The sequence below is a fragment of the Phyllostomus hastatus genome, unplaced genomic scaffold, assembly GCF_019186645.2.
Source record: "Phyllostomus hastatus isolate PE091 unplaced genomic scaffold, TTU_PhHast_1.1 phas_contig_1, whole genome shotgun sequence".
Taxonomy (NCBI): Eukaryota; Metazoa; Chordata; class Mammalia; order Chiroptera; family Phyllostomidae; genus Phyllostomus; species Phyllostomus hastatus.
In genome coordinates this window covers 31,417,960-31,441,010 of record NW_025333498.1, presented here as the reverse complement: position 1 = coordinate 31,441,010, position 23,051 = coordinate 31,417,960, and the positions used below count along the sequence as shown (strand labels likewise).

At 35.2% G+C, this 23,051-nt stretch overlaps 1 protein-coding gene across 1 annotated transcript in view; it reads right to left on the bottom strand.

Annotated features, from left to right (window-relative positions):
• Positions 1-6,395: 6,395 nt before the first annotated feature.
• ACVR1C (activin A receptor type 1C) overlaps positions 6,396-23,051 on the bottom strand; it is a 70,056-nt gene continuing 53,400 nt past the window's right edge. The window contains exons 3-9 of the mRNA XM_045857977.1: positions 22,659-22,898; positions 17,898-18,128; positions 14,374-14,541; positions 12,885-13,041; positions 10,869-10,993; positions 8,359-8,489; positions 6,396-7,716 (exon numbers count right to left, since the gene is read on the bottom strand). Coding sequence (XP_045713933.1) covers positions 7,591-7,716; positions 8,359-8,489; positions 10,869-10,993; positions 12,885-13,041; positions 14,374-14,541; positions 17,898-18,128; positions 22,659-22,898 — 1,178 coding nt within the window. The 3' untranslated portion in view covers positions 6,396-7,590. The remainder of the gene's footprint in view (positions 7,717-8,358; positions 8,490-10,868; positions 10,994-12,884; positions 13,042-14,373; positions 14,542-17,897; positions 18,129-22,658; positions 22,899-23,051) is intronic.

Sequence of the window (23,051 nt, the reverse complement as noted above, 5' to 3'; positions counted from 1 at the left end):
TTCATAGAAAGCAAAATATGACACATTTCTTTTTATTTAAAATAGAACTCTATATGCTTCACAGAAACAAGTGCAAGGAGTGCTTAATTTATTATCTTTACCACTTTACAAAACAATACATTTTCAGAAAATGTATACATAAAAATATTACATTTAGGCAGATAACTACTTACATCTGGAAGCAGCTGAAAGTCAGGTTATATTAAAAAGCTTTAAAATAAATACTTCTATGACTTGCTGTTGGTAAAGTTAAACATTTTGGTATGAAGGCTATCACTGTGTTTTTACTAAATTTAAAACACTATTATTTCTAAATAAAATAAGTACATATACTTATAATAAGTTATATATACTTATAACATATATACTTATGTTATATATAACTTGTAAGTTATATATGTATGTGTATGTGTGTATATATGTGTGTGTGTGTGTGTGTATATATATATATATATATATATATATATATAATGTATAAAATGTATATTTCCACAGACTAGAAATCAGTGAATCATCTGAATATCATTCATTTCTCTTTGGAATTTGGAATTCTGTCCAGCTTCAACAATTAATTTCAACTATTAAAATTTTCATCTGCTTAATTTTTGATACCATTTATTGACCAATTCTCATTTTAAAACCTATTTATTCACATTCCTTATATACATTCATTTGAGCCTGTCTTTTAAAAGGTAATATCTTTTACATTTTTAAGAATATCAGCCAGGTTACAGTAAGTCTTTACAACAGTGATTTTTTTCACAGTAGTTCAAGAGTTCAAAGCATGTTTTGCAGTGTCAAACTGCAATGGTTTTGACATTTGTAATATGCTCTTAGATAGGAGAAAAGTCACATCATCAAAAGTATAATTAGTATTAGTACTTTGAAAGTCAATCCAAAATTCCTTTTTTTTTGAGATCTGAATCTGATTTTTTGTTTTTAGGACATTTTAAAACTTGAAACTCAGATAAAGTTTGAATAATTTTCTCCAGTCTAGGATCAAAGACTAGAAGACCTTGATACTAGTTATTGTGGAAATGAGCTAGAATTTAATATTTTGGCTCAGGTACCCTTACTTTATATAAAGAAGAAAAAAGGAGCTGGATTTCAAAAAATATTTGCTTACTTGTATATAGCCTCCTGGAGGAAATGGAGACACAGTAAATATCACTCTATACTTGCATTAGAATTTTGGCATGCAATTGCCACTTTACAGGCAGTCGATGAATAAGTTTGCACATGAAATGAAAGCTCAATGGAGATATCAAAATTAGGGTATGTGTTTGGTGCAGAATGTCTGAGTTGAAAATTTTAATCAATAGGATAAATTGTACAATTTCTTTTGCTCTCTTAGAAATGCTAGGATGAAAACATAATTTTTTAAAAGTTCTCTATTGTATTTTCAGATGCCAAGAACCACTTTGAAATTTTAATTCTCATTTTCTGAAGATGTATAAGCAGGGCACTTTTCTGAAGATATATAAGCACACAAGGTGATTTCCTGAAAAATACAAAAATATTTCTGAGTTGAGTAGCCAATTGCAGCTTGGATTTCAGCCCCTGTCTGCCCCTCAGCTCACGGTGTTTGTGCAGACCACACCTGCCCAACAGGACCTGGTGATGCTTAGTACAGGCTAACTCCCTCATCATTCAGATTTGCAGTTGCTATTTTACCAGTCAGGTTCCTGTAGCCCAGGGTAAACATCTTGCAGTTAAAACTATTACATTTGGAGAGAAAAACATCACATATCATGATGGACCAATAAAAAGAAAATATAGTTATATCTGAAAATATTAAAATGTAAGATGAGATACTCTCCCAAATGTTGTATTAAATCTACAACTGAATTAAAAAGTATTCTTACAGCCCTTCATAGTGGGATATTAAAATGGGGATTATTAGCTAATTTCAATATAATATTATATTCAAACCATATGGTATAATGGCTTAATTTTAAAAGATGGCCAAAGCAAAACAAAGCAATAGTACACAACATATCAGAGATAACTTATAATCACATTATGGGACATATATTTCACATTCTGTGTTCAAGTTGCCATCTCCTAAGTGGAATTTAGCATTAAGGAAAATGTAGACACATTCCTTATATGTTAGCTCAAAGCTAGAATACAACTAGACTGATATCTTTTTAAAATTTAAAAGAAGCCCTGGCTGGCATAGCTCAGTGGATTGAGTGCGGGCTGCGAACCAAAGTGTCTCAGGTTCCATTCCCAGTCAGGGTACATGCCTGGGTTGTAGGCCATGACCCCCAGCAACCGCACATTGATGTTTCTCTCTCTCTCTCTATCTCCCTCCCTTCCCACTCTAAAAATAAATAAATAAAATCTTTAAAAAATAAAATAAAATTTAAAAGAAAGCTTTCTCTGCCTTTAACAAACACCCTCTTCATCATGCCAAGTGAAAAATTGCTAGAGAAAGCATGAGATGCAACCTCTCGTATGTAGGTATGGGAAATTAAAATCTTGTTAAGTTCAGTGTGCAGCAATCTGACAGGGGCTAGAGTATGAGAAGAACAGGAATTATAGAGTGTTTAGAATCAAGGAAATTCAGCAAAGATTTTTTTAATGTACTAAAAAAAAATGAATGCCAAAGACACACTAATGAGAAACTAGGAGAGATGTAAGATAATATGGTATAGACATGGTTCCAATTTCAACTACCAAATCATCTTTCAGTCGCATCTTAATGCATAAAGAGGAACAACAGTCTGAAAGAAAAGAGAGAGAAAAGTTATGAGGCATCTTTTGTTATTACTTGTACTAAGAAATTTCACATTCTCACAATTTCTAAATTTTATTCAGCACTACCTGGCTATTTAAAACTCTTCCTTAGCCTATTTTAGTTTTTCTCACTGACCTCACCATGAGTGAGCAAATTACTTCAGCAGAAATAAAGACTAGGATTTAATCATCATCATTAAATGGCATATTATGTAGTATACATTAAGGTAGCTTTAGATGTATGTTAATAATTTTTAAACTAGTAAATGTCGGGCATGGTGGGGCACGTGGTGGTTGTTCTCACTGGGATCTCGCAACAGTTCTGCTAATAACTAGCAATCATTTAATCTCTGATCCTTGGTTTCTTCATCTATAAAATATGGAAACTGAATTATAAATTTTAAACATCCTTTACAAATTCCAAGGTCTGGTTCTCGTTTTTCTCTGTGACATATATGAAATAATTTAGACCAACAAGAGTTCTCCATCATTAGAAGGCTATGTACTAGGATGATTAAATCATCCTAGTACAATTTAAAATTAGAGACTAAAGATAATTTTGAAAGGCTTAGGGAAAAGGAGATGAGAAGAATAATGAAACATTTAAAAAGCTAAAGGGAAAAAAGAAAATCAAATATCTGAAAATTTGCATTGAAAGGTTTTTGAAAGACTGCCTGTTATAGAAATTCTTTAACCTTAACACTTTAATAATTTTTTAATTTTCCAATTGACTTTTTTTTCTGTTTAGAAGAAGCCCTCAGGAGCAAAAAGATTACTGCCTTCACTAAATAGTGCATAAAGGCCAATTTAGGTATTAATTTATGGAGCGAGCCAATACAAGGCATTGTCAAACATAGAAGTAGTGTGTTTCACAAAAGAACTGATATTTAGAGTATCTTCAAAGACCATTACAACAGCATGTTAAGATGCTAATTCTCAAACATTTCCAAGTAACTTAAAATGTTGTATTTGTAAATTTATTTAAAGGAATGATTATTGAAGACATCAACTGCCATCAACTCTACAGTAGTTACTTTCTTAATTTCATAATGGGAAATAAAATGTCCATAATTTAAATAAAGTTATTTAAGCAAAATACATTCCCACATTTATGTTAAGTAATTAATCAAAAACTATTTCCTGCAAAGCAATTTTACATTGAGCTTTGTATAATGGCAAACGTGGGCTCCCTGCTTTCAGGTGATTGGCTAGCAGGTGCCCTGGTCCTTTTGCGTAAACGCTAAAATAGCCCTGAGTTCTCTCTGCCCCATAAGTCACATGGTGGCAAAATTCCAGCATAGCAGTAGTTTTGTTTCATTTTTTTAATGATTCTACTAACATAAAAATTAAATTACTATAAAATTTCTAACCTAATGAATCTATTGTAGATCTTCATTTTAAAATAAAGCTTATTTTTAAGTCTTCAGACACTGCAATTAGGAAATTATTTTCATACAATCACAGAATTTAAAATGCAAAGTTAATTGAAAGTGTAAAGACAAAAAGCAAGTGCTATACCTAAATTAGTGCATGACACAGTCATATTTCACTTAATTTTCAAGTCAGGACATAAATTAACAATTCTAGATGTGACATGCCAAATATTTCAGACACAGGAGAAAGCACACAACAAAATCTGTACCAATTACATGTATAGATTATAAGGCAACAAGTTCATGCTGAAATATTGACAACAAATAATGTTTCCCTTATTTTAAGGAAGTGATTGATGCTGCATATATATTCCATCACCACTTTATACAGTACTGAAATTTCATAAACAGAATTTTCCCAAGATTCATATTATACCCAAAGTCAAAATATTTGAAAGCAACAAAGAACACTTTCACTCTGAGTCTAAGAACAATATTTTTGTTTTAAAACAATTCAAAGGAAATAAATATTACACAAAAGGACTCCATCAAAAACAAATAATATGAAGTTTTACAACATAGATATATGTACAATTTGCCTTAACACTCTAAACGTCACCCTATTTTTGTGAGCATTTTCTGCTTATAATGTTGAGAGTTAAAAAAAATTAGAACTTTTAACTTTTTCTAATCATTTATGTGAATCTACAGCCTTTCTTTAAAAAAATCACACTTGGTAATTGAAACATAAGGCTATTTAGTTAGGAATTATAACTAGCCAACACAAAAACAAGAAAAATATCTAAAAAATGTACAGATTTCTCTAGAGTGAAAGTTGAACCAATAAAAATATGAAATTATATTTGGACACACTCAAGTAAATTATAAACATAATTTATAGGGAATATAAAGGAAATCACAAGGAAAATGGAGATTTTAAAACATCCTCACCCAACATGTAAATAAAAGAGGAAATATTATTCTTGTTTATTTGAAACTATAATACAACCACAATAAATAAATAATTTCATTCTCATATATGCAGAAACAATCTATGAGAAATAAATTTAATAAGTAAACTCATTCTCTTTATATAACTTTTTTAAAAAAGCATTCACATATGCAATTTTAAAAACTGATTACATGATTTAGATTTTCTAGAATAGCCAAATAAAGGTACTTTCTAAATGTGTTGCAATTTAAAAATAACTTGTCATATAGAACTCAAAACATCCTACTTTGTATTATACTTATTAGTCAATTTACTTTCTTTCCCCCCCACACCTGCATCCCTGTTCTCATTCCCAAATTAGACTTTAAAATCCCTGAAGGCAGAACCTACCCATCTTTTAACTTCCCTGTTGGGCTCCATATGTGGCAAATAAGATATGGGATGCCCCACATTAATTAAAGAATGAATAATTGCATGAATGAGAATGAAAGTATGTAAAACCCTCAGATTTTTACCTTTGATATCTCACCCAAGTTAAATGAAGATAGGAGTTCAGTACGTATTTCCACAGAGGGAGAAATTATAAGCACTACTGGTTTATGTGATAATATACAGGTGTATCCTTCAGAACCCTGTTACCCAAGTTGTGCTTTGCAGAACACTAAAATGTGGGATAGTAAAAGGTTTCCTCTCCTTTTAATAAAAGGGTTCCATGGTCAAATCATTTGGCAAATTGAGTCTAAAGAAATACAAGTAACATTTCTTTACTCCTCAAAGCACACGACACACTACGATGCATTATCACCTTTTCAGAACCTATCGAAAAGTTCTTTTGGTCTTTGATCATCTCAGTCGGTGTGTGTTCCATGGAAAGGAGTTTAGAAAACAGTATTTTAGAATAATAAAAGATACCGTGTTAAACTCCTTCACCAAAGCACAATTATAGTTTTGTAGGAAGTATTTAATGTTCCATGTATTATTCAGAATTCATCACTTCTGTCTCCACAGGAAGTACAATAAACACTATATTATCATGAGCTTTGTGCAAGCACTCACTCATTTTGAAAGGGTGGAAAAATATCTATTTACAGTTATTGATGCTTTCTGTAGAACTTGGTTGTTTTACTTCATTTAAGATTTTTAAGCCCTGGCTGGCGTAGCTCAGTGGATTGAGCGTGGGCTGGGAACCAAAGTGTCCCAGGTTCGATTCCCAGCCAGGGTACATTCCTGGGTTGCAGGTCATAACCCCCAGCAACTGCACATTGATGTTTCTCTCTCTCTCTCTCTCTCTCTCTCTCTCTCTCTCCCTCCCTCCCTCCCTTCCCTCTCTAAAAAAATAAATAAATAAAATATTTTAAAAAAAATAAGATTTTTAAAATTTTTTTCTCAAGATATCTCCTAGGTCCCTCTTCCTTTTCTGTTCTTTTCCTTCTGCGTGTGTATATACAAAAGTAATAGGCATCTGAAAAACATCTTCTGGTAATGTATCTTTAAGCTTGATTAATTTCTGGAATTTTTTAGAAAACATTATTACTTATCTAACAAATAGGGTGACTATGAAATTTCTATGAAGAAAACACCAATGGATATTGTCTTAAGAATTTATGCAGGTCCTTTATGATTCTGAAAAATAACTTAATTTGTCTTCTGTTTTACTAAACTACACATATCATCATGAACAATGTTGTTTTGGCACAGAGAGAAAAGTACTGTTGGAATTAAAAGGACAGGTGGAAGCCAGCTAACTCTACAGTGTGGGCGGTCACAAGATTTAGACCTACAGCCAGCTCTACCACTAGCACTGTGACTTTGACACATTACTCCAGGTCTCAGAATGTCAGGTATCTCATTTAATGAGAGGGTATAGCAACTTTAGTGGCTCTCAAACTGTTTGCTTCAGGGCTACTGTGTGATGGATTATAAAGAGTAAGGGAAGGTAGGGGTGGGGGACCTGAGGGAGTGCCACCCTGACCTCACTTCCATCTTCCAACTAAGTAGCTCCACTTTTCCATGTTTTATATACTAAAACATAGGACAATATTTAATTTTTTAAAGATCCTGCTTAATTTTTAAAAAATAGAAGATACCATAGATTGTATGATGGAAAGTTTTGGTTAGACACAAAATACTCTAGTTCACATCTTTAATGAACATGTTTTCATCTCACTTTTCTCAACACATTTCTCCATTCATTCGTATGCTCTTGATTCAAGTAAAATAAAGCCCAAATGACATTTATTATTTTATAGCTTATTTTACACTTTACAATAGCTTTCTTATTAAATAGATGAATTGATGTGTTGCTTTTAAAAAATATATTACAGACAACATGAAAATTGGCTAGAGCCAACTCCTGATTGATCTTAGAGTTATTTTTTCATGCTGCCTTTGAGCACTTAAATACTGAACTGCATTATCTTTGAGGTAGACAACAACAACAAAAGAGGAGCAAAAACATTCACATAAAGAGGGAAAATGAGAAAGAAAGCTGTAAGAGATTTTCTTTTAACATGGTTATCATCATTAGGCTTTGCAGTCTTCTTTGACACAAAGTTGAGAAATAGTCTTCTTTATACGAAGGGCTGTTAGGCGGGCTGCCCCATTGGCATACCAACACTCTCTCATTATTCTCCCCATGACTCGGAGTGCCTTTAAGAGAGAAAAACACCCAAGACTTTACTCACACAGAACAAACTATGAGAGAAGCAAAACCACACACCCAGGAATTGATGCTAAGCTCTGATGAACAAATAGTAAATTTAAAACAATATGAGGAGGTTAGGATATTTACACAATGGAATACTACTCAGCCATAAAAAAGAATAAAATTTTACCCTTTTTGACAGAATGGATGGACCCTCCAGCTCCTTTCTTCTCTTGACCTAAATACCTAAAAACTATGTGTTGAAATAGCAACCCAAGACCAAAGTCACCTGGATTACTGAATCACACAGGAAACACAGATGTTGTTGAAAGTTGCCTAACCTGTAGGGGACTTTGAATAGCAAGAAATGAAGTCTTGTTGTGTAAAGTCACTGGGATGTCAGGGTTTGTAAATGCCCCATAACTTTCATGAGAATATGTATTATTCCTTTTAACCATATTTTGTATTTTATATTTTAACCATATCTATATGATTAAAGGGAATAAAATCAAAGACATACCTAAATATATGAAATGAACTGGATACCTGGATTAAAGGAGAAAAACTATATGGTCTCTGACTATATGGTCTCTGATACTTACCTCAAAATTGTAATAGAAAAAATATGCATAAGAACTTAGCCTTACTTCACAGCTTTGCCACTGGTTTGGGATACTTGGTCGAAACTTCTGGTCACAAACAACCTTCCTCATTTCCTCTATTGAGGGATCTGAAGGCACCATGTCATAATAAGGCAACTGGTACTCCTCAACAATTCCTATAAGAAATTTGCACAATAAATCTACCAATGTGAATAATACACAAAAATGCTTATTTTAAAATAATACCAATTAAGTCTTCTAGGCACAAGGGTCACCATGGGAAACCAGAAGGTCAGGGTTATTAAAATTATGTTATCACTATGAAACTAAATATGTAAGTTTAAAGCACACAGTTGAATAGTTATTATGTAAGTTCATAAAATTTTATATTGTAAAATTTATGTAATTTTATATATAATCTATACAAAAATTATATGTAATTATTTTATACAATAAATATGTTATATAATTATCTGTTATATATAATATATAATTTATATGCAAATATATTAAATATATAATTTAATAATTATATAAAACATAGTTTATATTATGAAAATTATGTAAATTTTTATTTGCATAACATTCTATCATGTAATTCAAATGTAACACCTAATTGTGAAATTTATAGCATGGCCTCATTGCTTTATGAATAAAGTATATTTCTCCATTAAATAACTTTTCCAAAATAGAATAGCTTTCTCTTTTTGAAAATTGTTGGGCAATCTTTTAAAAACTAAATCTCTTACATTTGGATTTTAGAACTTCTATACCTGAGACTATTTCCAAGAAGCAACCAAAGTATGTGAAGATGGATGGTTCATCATGAAGGTTAAGATTTAAAGAGTCTCAGGTACATAGGCAAAGACTAAACCTGAATTACCAGAATAGTACTTGAATTCAACAATTTCCTTATAAAATCATTTGTATTAACCACAGTCTTTTTCATTGAAAATATTTAAGATATGGCATAATATTAGACAATGAACTTCAAATCATATTAATTACATTACTATTCTGACAGTTGAAGGAAACTTAAGGACAAAAAACAAAAAGCAAATCTAGACAAATATCAATAAAATTTTTAAAAATGACAAACCTGTTTGAATCTTGCTATTTGCCAAGCATGTCCTAAGCCCTTTAAATGTTTTAACTAATCATTCCCCAAAACCACTGACTAAAGAAGGTACCATAATATCCTCATTTCACAGGGCAAGGAAACTGAGGCACAAAGAGAGGCATGACTTTGCTGACGGTCCCACAGCTAGTAAGTGGCTGATCCAGACCTGAATCCCAGGCTCAGGGACATCAGTGTCCGTGTTCCACACCACTGTATTTGGATTGCTGCTACAGACAGTTTCATCTTCCGGAATGCTTTATTATCTCATCAATAAACAATGGGGGAAAGTTTGTTTTCTCATTCAAATGCAATTTTAACTTGTAAGTTTTCCAATTTTTTTAAATGAGATCAATGTGAGGCAAAATGAGATCAATATAAAATGCAAAAAGTGACAGTATTTTAATAATGACAGTTCTTCCATTGAATGTTTGACTAGGAGCATGCTCTGTACTAAAAGCTTCACATAAATTAATTGAAGTAATCCATTAAATCCTCAAAGCCAGTACAGTCAGTTTTATTATTTCTTCATTTTACAAATGAGCAAAATGAGACTGAGTAACTTGCCTAAAGTCAAATGTTCAGGAAGGTGCTAAACCATGTCTGTCTCAAACCCTAAGTCTGTCTCACTTGAAAGAGAAAGTTCTACCAGGGATGTCCAACCTTTTGGCATCTCTGGGCCACATTGGAAGAAGAGCTGTCCTGGGCCACACATTAAATACACAAATACTGATGAAAACTGAAGAGTAAAAAAAATGGTTTTAAGTAAATTTACAACTTTGTGTTGGGCCACATTCATAGCCATCCTGAGCCACATGTGCCCACAGGCCAGGGGTTGGACACCCCTGCTCTACATCATTTAATCCCAGTATTTACTTTTCTCCACTGATGCAACAGTTCCAACAGGCTGCATTTGTAGGGCTTCATTCTCTCAAATTCTTCCTCTCATTATTCATCTCTAACCTGCTGGGAACAATAGTCAGGAACTTCATCTTTGCTCACCTCCGACCTCTACTTTATCCCCCACACATTCCTCATCACAGGAAAGAAAAGAAAAGCCCGAGAATCAGAAGACTTCTGTTCAAGTCCTGTGGCCTTGACAAGCCATTGAACTTCTTTGGATTTCATTTCTGGCATAAAATAGGAATACAGCTAACTGAGTGCAAACTCCAATAAAAGTTTTAAGTGCTTTGCAAAGTGTCATTATGGAAATCAGAGTATCAAGAGAACTGTCAACCCCCACCGAAGCGATAATCATAATATAAAATCTCCATTATATGCAGGACCCTCCATTTTCACAACTTAAAAGTTATACCAAAAGGTATTCTCTTAAATATTAAAAAACAATTCAAAATAGTGCTTAGGAAAAAAATCACATGATATGTTGTATTCAGAATATCAAAGAAAGCAGACACACAGAATATGTGCAAATTCTTACCTCCAACTGAGCACCTTCGGGCTATTTCCCAGTAAACTAGACCAACAGAATAGATGTCAGCTCGTTTGAAGGACTCAAAGATATTCACATTCATTGTATCATCAAGCATTTCAGGAGCCATATACCTTCAAAAACATGCACTATTCAGATTCTGTGTATGAATTTATGGCAATCCAGTAAAACACAATCTTAATAAATCCTGATATAAAATATAAGTTGAGATAGCTTACATTAAATTTCACACATGGATCTGAACTATAATAATAGAATAAAATTAAATAATACAGTTATTGAATCAACCATAATTTTAAAAATATTTTAACTAGAACTAGAGGTCATCCCCTCATATTAGAGCATGAGTGCCAGGAGCCAAATACTTGGAAAGTACAAGCTGGAGGGGATTCAGTAAGCAAAACACTCAGCAAGAGAAATGAAACTCAATTTCCACCAGTAGCTCTTGCCAAGGAAAGCTCCTTGAGGGCAATGAGTCTGTTTTATTCACATGGGCCCAGAGCTCCAAGCCAGGGCTCAGCAGCATTCCACAAATATCTGCCCTGAAGGAGCAATTTTATCACATACTGGCTTCAAGCAATATATACATCTCATATATTCGTTCCCACAAGATTACACTTTTGTTTTAACAGGACCAAATCAAAGTAATCTATAGTTCATTGGACCTGACTGAGCCTAGCTATCCCAGGAAGATTTTGAGAATTTTTCAGAATATTCCAGTGAGGATGCAGCACGCTCCCAAACTGTTTTTACAAGTTTTAGATCCCCTAAGGGAATCCAGCATTCAAGGCTTCCCTGAGGCTCCCTAATGTGGGGATAGTCAGATAAGGCAAGTCAAAACTTGCTTTTTATAAGGAAAAGAAAAGAATTCCCTTTGGGCTGCCCAGTCCAAATGAACTGTCCTGAAGTGTTTCTGGGGTCTTATTAAAGTCTCCAAGGAAGCAAGTGAAGGGACTCAGAGGGACTGGCCTGGATTCTCAGTTCTGGCTTGGAGGCCAACTATGCCATCTTAGAAATTCTCAACCCTCAAGGGCCTTTAACAACTCCAGGAAATGTTTTGGTTGTTTCTCATTTCAAGGTCAAGAAACCTGGAATTATGCCAAAGTGGCACAGAGCCTGAAATACAAATAAAAGGAAATGGAAGCATGTTGGCCCTACAGCCACAGGCTGGCCATAATGAGAAAACACCAGACATTCCACTACGAATGGGCCTGTCCTGACATGTATGGTATACTCAGTTTATTCCCAACTTTCTGAGAGTTGGTTCCCTGAAAGTGGGAACTGTGTTCAAACTCTTTTTGTCCTAGTACACATCAATTTGGGAGACTTAAGGATAAATACAACTATAGGTGAATACATAAGTTGTCACATAATATTTTCAAATATTCACAGAACACAATAGAGCACATATATATATCAATATAGTGCACTAGAGAGATGAAGGACTATTAATAATATTTATTATTATGTATATATATTCTGTATATATGCATGTACATATATACATATATGGGCTCTATTATGTTTTCTGAATATATATACATGTATATGTATATAATTAATAGTCCCTCACATCTCTAGTCTGCTATATTGATTCTGTATCTGTTGTTTAGAGCCTGAGCACCTAGAACTAGCCCTGAGTTTTAGGTCATTTATTAGGTATAAAGGCTGTGGAGGATATACACTGCTGACATGTTTTTCTTCCTCTCTATAGGAAAATGTATTCTCAGAATGTGGCACACTAAAAACAACACACCACCATCTTATTCACCAATCCTCACCATTGGCCAAATTCTACTTTCTATATAACCAAAGTGTCAACTTTCCTCACTCTATAACCATTGTGCCACTAATTTCCCAGTGTCCCAGAGAAGACTTTTTGTCTTCTTGGGACTAATGATTTCCCATTTGGACCTGCTGCCCCCTTCCCTACACACACCCCAGGCACTCATGTTCACAGGGCGGTCATAAGTCTTACTGTGCTACCACAGTGAGTTACCCCACCTTTTGGTTCCCACTTTAGGATTCTGAGGTATATCAATAGTGTTCAGTACTGAATCGTGCTTCACAGCCAATCCTAAATCTGCTATGGCACAAGTTTCACATTTTTTCACTAAGATATTCTTTGATTTTATATCTCGATGAGCAATGGCAGGTTTACCTGTGAAGTATAAGAAAAGCATATTCACTTTCTTTGTTACTGAAGATGAAATCTCTCCAAAAGGATTTTGAAGACTTTACTCAAATATTACCTAAAAGAGGTCTTCTCTGACCACCTATTTGTTATCCCAGTCATTATCCATGAGAGTATCCCATTTTGCCTTCTTTATAGCTCTTATCACTATCGAAATTATCTTGTTTTTTCATATGCATGTTTAACTATGTGTCTCTTTCAGCTAAACTATAAACTGTATAGGAGCAGAGACTGTGTCTTAGTCATCACCATGTCCTCAATGCCTAGATCACGAGGTAACATTTAGCAGCCACTAACATGTGTTTGCTGAATGAATAGGGAAGGAATTAGCATTACTCTGTCCACATAAAGACAGAAAATATTCTCTTACAGAACAAGTTTCAAACTCCTACAGCCTAGATCAGCGGTTGTCAGATGTGACCCTAAAATCCCAGGGGGTCCTTGAGACTGGTTTCCAACTATGTATCCGTGTGAAGTCAGCTTTTCTTCACACACTTCAACAAAACAACATATGAAAACAGACCAAATGAAGAACAGCTATGAAATACTAGATGTTAAAAAGATTTGCAAAAAAATTCAAGGCAAAACCATAATTTTTACTAGACTGGTTTTTGTCTTACAAAGAAATTATGTAAATTTTTTAAATTGTTAATGTTACTATTTAATTGGTTAAATAATTATTGTTGCTTTAAGTAAATTGGTATTTTTTAAATTCTCAGTTTTAGTTCTAATACAGTAAATATTAACAGACATAATTCACATAGACAAAATCTTTTGGGAGCTTTCAATAATTTTTAAGATTAAAAGGATCATGATTCCAAATTTGAGAACCACTACCCTGACTAGGCTAATGACTTTCTAAAGCCAATTCCCTAGTAACTTAATAAACAAAAAAAGACAACGAGTATCACTTGGCCTTCAAGTACATAATATGTAAATATTTTTTGCAAGATCATATTACCCTTTCCAATTATTTTGATTATCAAAGGTAAACATTTAAACTATTTGTATTTTCTGAATATAAAGCACTTGTCACTGAAGCAAGATCTCCCAGGTATACATACTAAATGGCAAAGATTGAGCCACCAGAAATAAAAGTATTATTATGGATGATACACGAAATGACATGGATGCAGAAGAGTCAGTGCTATGATGACAGTCTTCAGCTTTATAAAGCACCTTCAGTGTTTCTTTACATTTGATCATTATAATGAAGTAAAATGTAACTAAACACTAAAATACAACTTAGCATTTCTATCTTTATATTGAAGGGGAAGAAAATAGAAAAAAAATGCATACCTTGCGTACCAACAATCTCCATGTGAAGGTGGGCCAGACCACTAGCTATTGAAAGTGCCAGTTTGATCATCCCAGCCACTGTCACTATGTTCCTGTTCAAATAGTCATATAAGGAGCCCTGTTCATGATATTCCAAGACAAGCCAAAGTTGAGTCCAAGTTCCATTATCTAACAGGAAAAGACATTTGTTGCTATAAATGTATGTTGAGAAAGAAACCAAGGCTTTTAACAAATGTTGGTGTTTAAAATAAATCTGTATTGTTAATAAAGCAAAGTTAATTCCTTTAGGGAAAATGCTTACATTTCAAGTCAGTAAAGTAAAAATTCTCAATGAGTTTCTGAAGATGTTGATATATTACAACCAGTCATATGTACCCACCATAGCCACAGGAAGCAGCGGGGCAGAGATTGTAACTGAGCAACTCTTTCATATTCCCTCTCTATCAATACTTTGCTGGTAATGGCAACCACATTATAGGAGAAACTACAGAGAGATGCATTAAGGCTTAGTGTTGTGTTATAAACTACTCTTGAGATTTTAAAAAAGATTGTACCAATAAAAAACAGTAATACAACAAATTTATACAATGTATTCTTACTGTTCTAGGAGCTCTAACATTCTAAGAATGTTCATGTTATTCACCTTTCAAATATGAAACTGATGATTTTCCCCAAAAGCTTCTATTAAGAGCCAAATACAGTAACTAGACATTTTCAAATAACTCACCCCATTTAACCAAAAGCTAATTGAGCTTATAAAAGATTTTTAGCAGAAGAGAAATGAGCCTAAAATTTCTCTAGCTCCTAGAGTCCCTGCAGTTAGCTTTAGTTTTCAGGATAAAGTGCCTACAATAGACCTGGGCAGTCCTGACCAATTCTGATCCTCAAAGAAATGAAACTATAATGAATATTTGCTAAGGAATTTTTCTATGCAGTGTTTTATGTACAAGAGCCCCTCATTATCCAAACCTTTAATTTCCAAATCCAGTGGTGATAAAATTTCCTAGTAATGAAAAAATCAACACAACATGGTAAGGTTCGCTAATAAACTGACCTCATATAAAACTAACTCTTACTCACACCTCTCTCCCAGCCTAACACCAGTGGCTATCTTTGCCTTCACACATCAATGTCTTTGTGAGACAGCTGACTAAAAAGTGAAACTGTAAGTGTTACAAAAGATACAAAAATGCGTGATGACGAAAGTGATATAGACATTTGGAATCAGGCACACCACCACTGACAAGTAAGCCATGGACAGGGGTAGACCAGTAACTGAAGAAGAGAAAATCAAGAATGATCTTTCTTGTGCATGTTATTTTATAATCCAATAAACATCATGATTAAATTATTCTATCAAGACGACCCATATCACTACAGGTATTACTGCCTTTACCACATTGCTAATTAATCTAACCCAGGGATAGCAAACTCATTTTCACCAGGGGCTACATCAGCCTTGCAGTTGCCTTCAAAGGGCCAAATGTAATGTCAACTCCTTAACTGTTAAGGAGCAGTTACATTTATACAGTCCTAAAATTATTTTGGCCCTTTGAAGGCAACCACGAGGCTGATGTGGCCCCCAGTAAAAATGAGTTTGACACCCCTGAAACCAGTAGGTAGTTTAGTAAACATTAGGAAGGAAAAGAAGTTCTTAACAGTTTAATAAGAAATGTTTCATTTTCAACAAGCTGTTTATATTTTGAAAGAGTTTGAAAAGAATCTTTTTTTTAAGCTTATCTTGGCTTTACTCAGTTTCTCTCTAGCAAATCAGATAAGACAAATTATCAACAAATGAAATCATGGCCAAAATGTACAATAACTAGGCTTCTCTTTTGTCATGTAGTTAATAATGAATATTTTCATGATTCAGATTATATTATATAAAAATATCATAGATTTTTAATTTTCATGTGTATTGGTGAATACCAGATATCCAGAGATAGTTTGTTTTTTAGATAAAGGTTACAAGCTCTACCTCCCAAAGTTCTTCATGCATTACTGATTTGAATTTAAAAAAAAAGCTTGACTGGAGATTTGCTCACCTTTGTTCCCTGTTTCCCTGTAAAGACACTATCACACAGTTAAATGAGTAAAGGCCATGCAAAAAGAAATAAGAGCATGAGTAATCCACAAAGTTTATATCTAGTCCCTGATTATTCAGGTATTTTATGAATATTATTTAAATACCAGGAAGTTGACTCTCTGTCTTGTTCTACAAAACTCAAAAAGTAAAACTGTTTGGAGCTGTTAATATTAAATCTGAAGATATAAATCACACTCAGAGTACATTAATAGAAAATTTCACTAAAATTGTCTGGCTTGCTACCATTCCCATAATGTTCACAGAAAGCTTGAGACCTGGAGTTTAAGCCTGTTGTACAGATGAAAAAGTACAGTCCTAGCAAGGTGAATATTCAGCTAGCATTCACTGATATATTTGTATCAATTATCAAACTACTAAAATATTTTGGTCTTGATTAGTTATAAGCTGCTATCGAAAACTCCCAGTGATTCAGAGTTCTTAGGGTATAATCCTAGCAGTGGAATTGCCAGGTCAAAAGGCAGTTTCATCTTTAGTTTTTTGAGGAAATTCCATGGTGTTTTCCACAGTGGCTGCACCAGTCTGCATTCCCACTAACAACGCACCAGAGTTCCCTTTACTCCACAGCCTCACCAGCACTTGTTGTTTGTTGCTTTGGTTATGATGGCTACTCTGACCACTGTGAAGTGGCATCACCCTGTGGTTTTAATTTGCATCTCTCTGGTGGCTAGTGATGCTGAGCATCTGCATATGTTTCTGGGTCCTCTGTATGTCCTCCTTTGAGAAGTGTCTGTACAAGTCTTTTGCCCATTTTTTAATTGGGTTGTTTGTCTTCCTGAAGTGGAGTCATGTGAGTTCTTTATATATTTTGGAGATCAACTCCTTGTCTGAGGTATCATGGCAAAAAAAGGACACATGGACAAAACCAAAGAGGGGGGTAGGATCAAGGGTAGGAAGTGGGGATGGCTGGGGTGGGGGAATGGTGGGGGGAAAATAGAGACAACTGTACTTGAACAACAGTGAAAACAATGTGAAAAAAAAGAGAGAAAATTCCCAGTGTCGTTCCTTTGACCTGGACACCAAAAACAACCCCCATGACCCAACACACACCACCCCCTTCCCAAGATGCCTCTAGATCTTTTCATGACCAATCAGCTAAGGGGATGAAGCCCAGTATGGCAGGATTCTCCCAGGACTCTGTTTCAGCTGAAACTTCTGATCTGATTGGGTGGTCCACCAGTCATCGGGTATGTCAAATATCAGCCTGGCTACAGTGTCCTCAGGATCTCATATCACAGGTTTGCTTTGCTTTATTGTATGGTTATGCACATTTATCTGTTGAGAAGAGGAAAGGAGTTCTCTTCCCTCAATAAAGAAATTAGACCTTTATGTAGACATTACTGAAACAAAAAGACGATTTATTCTCATCTGATAACAGATATAACATTTTATTTATTGAAACCAATGAGATTGAAAATACCTTTGTTGTCAGCAGCAATGAAGCCAAGAATGTTTTCGTGTCTCAGCATAACCGTCTGATAAATTTCTGCCTCGCGAAACCAAGATCTTTCATCTCTGGAGGAGAATATTTTCACAGCCACATCTTCCCCACACCATCTTCCATGCCAGACCTCACCAAATCTACCTTTTCCTACTATTTCCTGAAGCACAATCGTCCTGGCAATTGTTCTTTGAACCAACAGAGGTAAACCTAACCAAAGAAAAGATGGAATTGACAATTAAGAACAAGAAGTGCCAGAAAACAACTGTCAGGATGACCACTTCTTTCACATAAAAAAGCAAAATTTTAAACATTTCAATAATTTTACTGATTTTGAAGAAATCAGAACCCTTATAGGTAACTTTAAATGTCAAAGCATGCTGGAAAAAACATTCCAAATTCTTAATATGAACTTCTCTTCTCATACCACAAATAAAAGTTTCTTGAACATAACCAGCTGCTACAGATATCTGATTTTAAGAATTACCACAGATCTCCCTGATTTGTGCACTAAAGCCAGTCAGGTGACTAAGTATACAAAAGTATTAAAAAATGCTGTTAGCCTTTATAATAAAATATATGGTTCCTAATACAACTGGAAATTCAGATGAATTCTTTGAGCTTTTTTCGCAAACACCAAATTAAAGTTGGACAGTGAAGAATCAAATTCAACAAGCAAGTGAGATAACCATGTTATACTAAAAGCAAGGTACCATCATAGCAAATATCAAATGGATACTTTCTGTGGAATAAAAAGCTTCAAAGAGTGCATGTAAAATATTAGATTCTTTGAATCAATAACTCTATCTCTATAATTCTAAGCTAAAGATTTGATACAAATGCAAACCAAATTATGTCAAAATGTTTAATATATTATTATTTATAGAAAAGATAAGGAAAAGTGTCTGACAAAAGAAAATTGTTAAATATAGTGCAGAGATTAAGAGCACAAATAAGAAGATCCCAGATTCAAATTTCAGCTTGCCATTGGTAGCTAACCATGGGCAAGTTTTTAAACTTCTCTGAGCTTTAGCCTCCTTGTCTGAAAAACAGGAGATAATAACATTACCTATCTCATAGGGACACTATGAGAACTAACAAGCATGTTAAGTACATAGCACAGTATCTAGCATATCACATACTCAGTAATAATTAGTCCTTAATATTAAGTCGTAGGTCAAATAATTTAAGGCCAGTAATAATGGCACTTCTTATGAAGAAGCATTTCTTAATGACATGGGAAAATACTTTTGCTATGTTAAATAAAAATAGCATAATAAATTGTACCCACCTAAATAACTGTACCTAGCTATTAAACACATGCACAGGAAAAAGACTGAGAGGGAAATACACTGAATGCTATTTCTAAATAGTGGAACTGAGGTGAATTGTGATAAGCTTCTTTCTAATTTTTTAATTTCTAGAGTGAGTATTTATGACTCATAATTAGAGAAAAATAGTTAAAGAGGTTCCAGTATAATGTATTTGGGAAAGTCATATTTAGTTGTTGCCATTGCCCTCCATAGCTGGGAAACCCTCAGAGCAACGACTGTGTGAGCTCCTGCGGGACTCGCCCCTGCTCCTGACATGAGCCATGGTGTACTCACACATTCTCATCATCGTGAGAAGCATCCACCATGACTAAAGAAGCACAGACCACAAGTTTGCCATTATGGGTCTCAACAATTAGTCACAAAGCCCTACAGCCAGAAAGTGCCTCTGACAGCATCTGGTTCAAATTTATCATTTTAGGGAGGAGAAAATTGGGGGCTTGCAGTCATCATGGACTGGCCCAGGAATAAACTTCTAGTGGGAGGCAGACTCCCAACTAAAACATTGGTTTTAGTCCAAACTTTTGCTCCCTCACCATTTAATGGATGTGATGCATTGCTCCCCTGTTGGGAAGATTTCTAGCAGCAACCTATATGCACTATTTTTGTAGGCTACAGTCAATTTTACCACTTGCCCACATACAATAAAAGTTGTGCTAACAATTATTAGGTCAAATCACAAGTCCAATCTCTCTCTTCCTTTCCTCAGCTTGCGCGCGCGCACACACACACACACACACACACACACACACACACACCACCGACAGCAACCACTACCAAAAACAATGTAACAATATTTGGCTGGAGAACTAGAGAAGCCAATGTTTGCAAACTGCAAATTGATCAAGCACATGATCAATGCCATGGACCAGGGACAAAGAAAGACATTACCTAAGGTACTCAGTACAGCAATTAAGGTGAGACAGTAAAACTCAATGAAAGTTGTCTTAGTATCTTTCAAAGTAACCACCAAAAATAATCAAATTCTTATGTTACACACTTAGAGATTTCATTTGAAGATTCATAAACCTTTTCCTCATAGGTTCATTTTACACTCTCACAGGGGCTGCAGGAGCTGATGCCTGTCTGATGGAAAGGCACCTTTCACAATGTCACCACCCATCAGAAGTGTTATATCATGAGAGAAAAGCAGCAACCTACCCAGTCTCTTAGCAGCCACCTGAGACACAATCCACTCTCAAAGACAGCCCAGGAAAACACCAGTCCATTTTCTTCTTTTGCAAGCATTATATGTCTTTGAAATTTGTCCCTGACCAGGTCAAGGATAAGCTTCACAATTTTTGTTTCTCGACATTCGACAGAGCTGCCTCTCGTTTAAGGTCACTGGCCAATTAAGAGGAACAGAGGGAAGCCAAACTGCCCGATTCCCTCCCTAGGGGCGAGGGGCGAGCATTTGTGACAGAAGCCTGAGTGCAGATGGAGCCATCTCTGGTTATCAGAGGCAGTGTTGCCATCACTGAGTCTAAGACAAGGTCACTGCCAACCATATGCAGCTGACTTAGGGAAAAAGTGCCTAAAACTCTTTCAGATTGCTCATTAAAAAAGTCATCCATGCGTGGGTACGTTTACAGCTTTCTTTTTAGGAGAGATCTTAGAATAATTGAAAGAAGAGAGTCCAGCAGCCAGTAAATCCAGAGTTAGATTTAAAGATGAACAAAAACAGGAAGAAGTTAACATTATTTTTTTTATTTTATACCCTGGCTCATGATTACCTTCTTAAACTAAATATACAGTCTCCTGTTATAAAATCTCTATTACATGTACTTGAAAGGAAAATCCTTGGTCATACTAAGCATAGTCAAAGAATTGCTCCAAAATACACATTTTATCCTAATATTTCAGATGAACTGAAATGTCTTGGTGGTAATTAATTTAATTAATTAATTTAATTAATTGCTTGGTTATTTAATTGCTTGAACTTCAGAAAGAAATTATTTCAGGTTTCAAGGAACTTGGCACAAGTCAGAGCTCTCTGTGCACATATTCGGTGCCTGGAATGTTGCCAGTGCTCTAAAAATTAGGTCATAGTGGGCTTCAAAATGTAATACTCAAGGAAGGAAAGGCTACTGAATCTGAACAAGTTTGACTTTTAAAGAAAGAATGCCATCTTTCTATTTGATAATTTAATTTTGACTTTAGTTTTATAAACTTTGCAGTTTGGGGACATTTTTCCAATACTCCTTCACTGAAGATACACCACCAAATAGATGCGGTGAGGGTATACACACTGAGATTTGGGTTAGGGAGAGAGCAGGCGACCTTGCCCCCAGAAGCAGCAAACTAGCTGGTCTCTCTGGGTGACATGATTAGGCCTCTTTTCTGGTCTCTGTGGTGAGTCCACAGCTGCATCATGTTAAATATGAATGCGCACAGAGATGCTCATAATGCCCCTCTGTTGTCTGCCCCTGTCAACTGTGCCTGCCCGGATGCTCCTACAGACCATGGGGAGCTCCTTAAAATCTGTTTGGGATAATCATCCTTAGTGATCCTTCCAAAGCAAGAGGGGATTCAAGGGTGTCTGAAGTGGCTCACCTAGGCTCACCCTAATTCATGTTTCTGCAACATCATATGCTGACCGGATTTATGGAAGTATACCTGAGAGCAAGGAACCTGCCACCATTTTAGGGAGTTTGTTATTACAGGGGAAACTCTCCTCCATCACCAGAAACCCCAAAAGGCCTCAGATGCTTTGTGCTATGAGAAAGGCTCATTTAGGCCACAACACAGCCTGGTTCTGGCATTGCTTCACCAGGGGTTCTGGAGCTCCATTACAGAGGAAGAGAATTATCACACAACCTTAGCAGCAAAAGCCAGCCCAGGAATGCCAGGCTGTTCCCTTTCATCTTTCATTTCTATGCTTTAAGAACATATTTTTGACTTTGATTTCAGGCCAGCCCCCTGGTAACTCCGCCCACACATCCCAGGGGTGCCTACAGACTCCAAAGACCTTCATAACCACAAGCAAAGGTGCTCTTTGCATAACTGAGTTCTTTTCCCCAGAACTCAATTCCTTAAACACAGCAACTCCTTTGTGCCCATAAAACAGTATCAGAAGAGCAACAGTAATTATTGCTAATCATAATGGAGGAGAGGAGAGAGCAGAGAAACTCTTTCTTGCTTTAGAAATAAATTCTGAAGGAGTGTCAGAATGAGAATCTGAATACCTAAAGGCACAAAGCCAATTAAAATGACTTAATTCTTTAGGCCTTGATGGTTTTTTCTCTTCAACAAATCCTACAGCAAACTTCTAGACTAGAACTCACCTTCTAGCACAAGCATTTTAAATGACGAAATTTGTAATATTGGGGCTCTTTCTGTTAAAAAAAAGTCTTTTTATTTATTTTGAAATAAGAGCTTCCTTACTGGCAAATGAACTACAGGCACATACCAGATCCGGATCCAGAGGCGGTCACGTCATAAATCAGATCTTTCAGAGTTTTCCCAGCATTTACCAGATTGCATTCAGAAAGGGCCTCCTCCACATTCTGTCTCTTTTTCTTCCGGCGTGTGCACTGTCGGCCTTGGCATGCCCAAATGGTCAGTACTGCAGCTACAGACAGGAGGCAAACTGGCACAGTAATGACAACGGTCATCTCCATGGGTCCGAGTTTTGGGGCATTTGGTGATGCTGCAGTTAAAAAAAAAAAGAACATGACTCTAAATAAACACATTAAAAACATTTCAGATATTGGTGATACAATCACCAAAATTTCACATCTACAATATGCAGTAAATAGTGTTCACTTATGTCAGTTGTCAAAGACTCTCTGTGTCATAAGCA